General features: G+C 33.0%; 1 protein-coding gene across 1 annotated transcript in view; it reads left to right on the top strand.

Moving 5' to 3' along the window:
• Window positions 1-6013: 6013 nt before the first annotated feature.
• Window positions 6014-6985, top strand: part of LOTGIDRAFT_158532 (hypothetical protein) — a gene marked incomplete at both ends in the record, with an annotated part of 5449 nt that continues 4477 nt past the window's right edge. The window contains one exon of the mRNA XM_009051686.1: window positions 6014-6700. Coding sequence (XP_009049934.1) covers window positions 6014-6700 — 687 coding nt within the window. The remainder of the gene's footprint in view (window positions 6701-6985) is intronic.

The following is a 6985-nucleotide window of genomic DNA, read 5'->3' as shown; positions in this document are numbered from 1 at the left end:
TTTAAGAGATATTTATTGATTTTGTTACATTTAAAAATTTTAGATAGAAGAATAACCATTTAATTTTGTTTCAAAAACCTGTAAAACCATATTTAAAAGCGTACATATCATATATATTAATGCTCAATATCGTATTAAGTAAGTAAGTACTTTAGTTTAGAAACATCTACCTCTATTCCAGACTCAGATAAAAAAAAAATTTCAGAAGCCGACAACTGTCAACATACCTATCAGAGGGTGGAAGTCAATTTATACCCAAAGAGAGTCACATGGTGTTCTTATTGCTATCTTTAGACTATGAATTAGAAGTATTTTAGGGTAATTAACCGACTCGCAGACTATTATGTAGATTTCATTGATTGTGTAGCTTTACGTGGGATATAACAATATGTATATGGGTAACGGTTGGTGTGATGAGATCTTGAGCCCATTTTGAAGTCTATAAGCATTACATACTTGTCAATATGTTTTATTAGTCAATCTTATTAAAATAAATTAATACAATTTCGCTTTGTTATTATTTATCGTTAGTCTCCATTAAATTAGATTACAATTCGTTTTGTTATTACATGTAGTTTTCGTCGGTTTCCATTGTAATCTACAAAGATTTATGCCAAGGTCGGGTACTGTCGGCGTTAATTTCAACCAATCACAGCTCGTCTAAATAATGTCAATGAATTGTGGGATGTTTTATTTAATGTTCGGCATACTCTCTACCATCTATAACTTTTAAATCGGTGTAAAATATGTAACAGTTTGCCCAACTATATCCCTAAACAGAAAGCATCATATAATTTATTCCTTCGGAAAAGAGGAAACGAATATTAGAAAAATATCTTTAAAAATAAGATCCCAAATGATCTAAAATTCTCGAATAAACAGAAAGGTTGGAGGGCGTATTATTCTACCGTAGGTAATTATTGAAATAACAAGCATCTGTGACAAGCATTATTTACAGGTCTATTAAACCTATTCAACTGAAACAAGCGCACAATTCATGAACATATACTTTAATTTCGTTTCAATTCTGAACATGGGACTTACGGTTGCCAGATGTATGGAAACAGACACAGAAAGGTAACAAGTTAAGTTATTTTATGATATTTTTAACAGTCTTCGAAGGAGGGGCTGTTTTTGCATTGTTGTAGGCGTAACATGATTGTGTTTAAATTTCTAGACAATTATGACAAACATGATCAATACGTATTGTAATCGTAGGTGACGATATCCGAATGTGAATCGAAAAATAAGAAAACATGTCTTAAAACAGTTGAAAACTGACAGTACAAAGAATAACAAAATAATTGAAATTTTACTTTTATTTTTGATTATTAATAATAACAATAATAATAATAATATCTTTATTACAAACAGGTAGAAAATTAGGCCATACATTGACTGTTCATTTTTCCATTGACTGTTTTAGTCCATATAATTTTTATATTAATATATAACGAAGAATTCTGTTACCATTATGTAACCTTTATTATCATTACAAATCATTTAGACAATGGTTATCGGACATAGGTTATCGGACATTAAAAGCATATAATAAGTGGTCTTCACAGAGTTAATAAAGGAAAGGGAAATACAATTGTAAAGTAATTTGTCAAGGGCAATAATTTTAAAATAATTTATTGAAAATCGCAAAAACTGTAACCGCTTGAGACTTTGTCAATAAAGATATTAGCCTACAAAGTTTCAACAAAATATGATCAATACTAGCAATTATATTAAATGTGAACAAATGTCAATCTAAATATTGGATTATAAGGTGTATACTCCTAGACTGTTCAAGCTAGTACTAAAAAGGAAGGATGATTGTCTGAACAATATATCGGGGGTCTCAAAAAACGTCTATATAATTAAAATTAAAACTTAAAAAGACAACTGAAAGTAGTCTCTACTTTTCAAAAAACAAAGGCACACATTCTTTTACCATTTAAGAAGGGTCGTACGTTTATCAGCATCTAACACTTGAACCAACAAGCGACCAAATTTGATTTGATATTGAATTATATGGAGTTTTACACCATACATATTACGTGGTCCAATAGGACACGCAGTTTGCAATAAGGTACCTTTACCGGGACAGTGACATTAGCGTACTCCTATTCAATTTCCAACTACTTAGGGCCTCTCATTCGGCACAACCGTCGTCAATGTTCTTTAGTTTCCTTGAGTTGAAAACTAGCACGTTCGTCCCGAAAATGAAACAAGTGAGGACCTACAGTTGCCCGTTTTTATACGCCAATATGGAAATGTGAACGTTTATTGCCGTCGCCCCTGTCTGTCGATCCGCCCGTCCGTCTACATTTCTTGTTGGCGCGATAGAGGCTACAGTTTTTAAACAATCATGATGAAACTTGGTATTCACGTTTATATTCATGAGACCTCGGTCAAGTTCGAAATTGGTTATACTCAGATGAACGGTTTTAGAGTTATTGCCCTTGACTTAGTAAAAACGTGTCAAATTTATTTGATCTCGATGAAACAAGGTATGCATGTATATATTGATGGGATCTCAATCAAGTTTGAAATTGGTAATAATTGGATCAATGGTTTCAGAGTTATTGCCCTTGACTTATTAAACGGTGTCAAATATGGCTTGTAGGCACGATAGAGACTACAGGTTTTATCTGATCTTGATGAAACTTGGTATGCATGTGTATATTGATGGGATCTCAGTCAAGTTCGAAATTAGTATTATCGGATGAATCGTTCAGAGTTGTTGCCCTTGATTTTGATTATAATCGGGTGAACAGTTTTAGAGTTGTCGTCCTTGTGTGTACTGTAGCGATGAGACTTTTTATTACTTCATAAAGTTTACATTGTATTATTGAGTCTGCATATGGCTGTTAAATGGCCACAGCACAGAAGTAGTCCAAAAATACGGATAATCGACAGTAATAACGCCGAACACGTTTGGAACAATTTTGAATAATCTTCAAAGTATTTAAGCATGGAAAAATTGTAATAGCAAGTTCAATAAAACTTGAAGGGAATGTGTACCTTTATAGTAACAGAGGGTGTTAAAAACGAAAGGACACAACTTTCAAGAAAGATTGACCCCCTTCCGCTGCATTCCGAGATACAAGAAGGGTGAACGGAATTCATTTGCATTAAATTTGAATTTTAACAAAAAATTACAATGATTTCAGTGGTTTTTGACGTTGGTAATGCCAGAACTTTCTTAATTTCACTTTTAACCAGAAATTGTCGCATAGGGGGCCAAATAACTTAATGGTGGTAAAAGTACAGTCAATTAGCCGTAATGAGTTTACTGTGTAATTATGGTAAACAATTTCAGCTCACTTTCCCCCAACTCGTGAATACATTTTTTCTTAGTGTGTCAACACTGACAGTATTGGTGTGGAGAAGAAGGTAAGGTTTTATACAATCTAATCAATCAAATATAGTTATTATAGTTCTTCTCAAATTTTGACAGGTTTTAATTTAAGAAACGACTGCAAGGAAGAGGACGTTTAGGCTATATTTTGAAGAACAAAAAAAAAATTCGCACCAACCGGAAGTGATGCAAAATTTTTGATGGTGTCAATTTGTTTTCTGTTGTAATCTGTTTTGGCACCAGAAATTTCAAATGCATGCATAGCCGAGAAAATAGAAAATTTGGTCAAATTTTGCGAAATTCGACTAAAAAATGTGTGCTATGAATTTTCAAAATTCGAACTGCTAGCACATAGGATATTCGTGCGAAATTCTTCAACTCAAAACCCGAGCAAAATCGCTCCAAAATTGCGCCTTCCAGAGTCAATTATCTACTTTTTGCACATTTTGCAATGTGCCACTATCCGTCTTGCAAAATTGTTCCAATTTATATTCATTTGTTAAAACACCGAATATGCAGATCCAATGCATTGCTAATCTTGCTGTAGGCTAACTATTACCGTTTCTGCAGAGTACTCATCACAAACTCATAATTTTTTTGAAAGTACGAAAACAAGGCAGGGCGTTCCAAACGCCCTACAATAACGCAATCGTAGAGTAGAGTTTACATGTATATTGAAAATTCTAAGAACACATCAAAAGAGAAAAAGTCCTGAACGATTGTTGGACTAAATTTATATCATTACTTTGAAAAAATAAGAAAAAGTACTGAACAGATTTAAATACTTTGATATCATAATAATAGATGAACATTTTGATATGAATATTAAGTGGGGTTGGAATTTGTCAACTTGGTATCTTGATCGTTGAGTCCATATTCTCATTACTAGCTCTGCTATGCATTCTTCACACTATTAGCACTTAGTTCTTTGAACCGAGTTTCCCTTATTTTGTAATATTATAGTGAAGATAGTCGAGCTCTAAACTTAGTTAAACAGTCACACAAAGTCTTTGTTTTATACTGCCCATTTGAAGTAATGAGGAATTTCGTTTTAAACTGGTGTGGTTTATTTGATCAGATTATTGACTATACAAACTAGTAACATGAACTTTTCTTTCTCAGATCATGTTACCTGTGTCCATGCATTTTAAAAGTGTCTCGAGCCCTATATTAGTAATAACGTTTACACGTTAACTTATTATATTAACTTGAACACACGGTAAAAACTCGTACATATGTCCTTTTAAACTTTTCTCTCGAATCAGTCAATTGTGAGTGTAAGTAAAGATGGTCGATATCGTCACAAAATAGATGGATAAAACACGGTTGATGCTTTTAATTTTTTTATTTATTTATTTCTTAAAAAAATATAGATGTTAATATTTATTGCTATTTCTATTAACTTGCGGCTGATGATGACTTTTCGATATACTAGATGTTAATACCGAGTGTGTATAGATAAAATTTCGTGAAATATTTTCCTATAGGTGCCGTTCAACAGAAGTTAGGTGAATTTGTGAATACACTTTTATTAAATCTTTAGCTAACTACCCACAAAAAAATGAAAATTTTTGAAATTGGTTTTCAATTCAAGAACAGGTTTTGATATGAGGCCATGGAAAATAACATTAGAAAAACATCCATTGTAGCGAATAACAATAATGTCAGACAGTTTCGTATATCGACAAACATATTATTACATCTAAAATATTATACAAACAATTAAAATGCATTGTGCCCCCCGCATAGCATACCAGCTGTCGGCGTCAATGTGTCGTTGATGTGGGAAAGGCGTTTAGCCTATTTGTGCGTGTTGCCTACAAACTCAATGTTAAACAAAATTATCGTGTAGCCTACCGTGAGTTATTAACAAAAAGGTTCATTTCTTTTAATCATTTGAATGAATATAAGTTCCATGATGCTCAAATATTACTAGATATTGATTAGGATAGCTCATTACGTTACACCCTGATGACTATCACCATATCATATTATTACCACCGGTCTCTATAGAACGCTCTATATAGTACAAGGTAAGCAGACTGACATATTTTCAACCATATTCCTGTTCAAATATTCTGACCAGAACAAAGCATTTTAGCTTTTAATTGTTTTAAAAATAAAGAGTTATTAGATCTTAAATGATCGTTTCGAAAATATATCTTGAACCATTAAGTATTGTAGTATTTTGACTATTTTATATGAGAGGCATTTTTGCGGAAATGTTTCATTTGAAAAAGAAAGAATTGTAACTAAACCTGCTTTGCTGTTTTCTATTCTAGATTAATTCTTTCGCTTCAAAATATCAATCGAAACATTTAACCTTCTTGTGGCAATAGCAAAACGATTATTAGACAGTTAATGCAAAAAACTTGCGCAATGACGTGGTACATCCACTATTAGTGAAACTTTAGTCATGATTGTATTCGAGTTTAAATTCATTATAGCCCATGGTTGAATGTTTTAAGACATGGAAATGACATAATAATTTAAGAATAAATCAGACTATCTTTAAACAATTCTTTGATATATTTCAGAGAGGTCAATTACCAAAAACTCAACATATAGTATTTTGGAAAAAATAAAAGAATCAATTTAGATATGACGTATAAAAATAATTCATTTTAAATACCATTGTGTAATAACAAAAATACTAGAAGCAAAATGGTGTCTATTTCGAGAGAATCGTTGGTGTTGGTCAACGATAGGCTGCAGGCAGGATTGACCGATGACGAAAGAGTATTTTTGATGGCAGCCGAAATGGGTGATTTGGAAACAGTGACCCGAATGTTGGATTCGGGTGTCGTGTCGGTAAATTGTGTTGATCAACAGGGCCGAACGGCTTTAGAATTGGCGGTAGTTGCTAATGATGAAGGTTTAGTCGCCTACCTCTTGGACAAGGTTCCCGAGAGAGTTGTTCACAGGGCTTTGTTATGTGCAGCAGAAGATGACAGAGAACAACTATGTGAACTTATACTACAACATCCATTATATAGTAAAGCAAAAATTCTAGATCCAACTCAAGATATTCCTTCTGTGGATACATCTGTTCTTGGTTTACTACGAGACGGACTGTTGCGTGCCGCGAAGCACAACGATTTTCAAATTGTGAAAATGTTTATGACCCGTGGTGTAGCTCTAGAAAAGCCCCACAATTACTTTTGCAATTGTACTATTTGTACCGAAGGAAGGAGCAAAGACTACAAAGTCTATTCAAAAACCAGACTTGATACATTTACAGCAATAGCTAGTCCGGCCTATATATGTTTCACTGAAGACGACCCTTTGCTGGCTTCATTTAACTTAAGTGTGTTGTTTCGGAACCTGGCAGAGCTCGAGGGCGAATCAAAGGTAAGAGATATCGCAACATTGCATCCCTAAACCATTCATGTTATACATGTGGGAATTTATATCATTAGTAATATCGCCTGCAGATTAAAAATACCGAAATATCGTCATATCGTTATATATGTAGTTATCATATATCGTCAAATTTTTGTCCAGATAAGATCATCTACACAATTTTGAAAAGTAACTAAATATTTGAAACTTATGTTGGTTTATTTTCATGATATTAAAGACTGGGTCGTTTTTTAAGCNTGTATATTGCATTTTTACATTAACATTTTTTGTTTC

This window comes from Lottia gigantea (assembly GCF_000327385.1).
Source record: "Lottia gigantea unplaced genomic scaffold LOTGIsca_17, whole genome shotgun sequence".
In the NCBI taxonomy this organism is placed as follows: Eukaryota; Metazoa; Mollusca; class Gastropoda; family Lottiidae; genus Lottia; species Lottia gigantea.
This window is presented reverse-complemented; position numbering and strand designations above follow the sequence as displayed.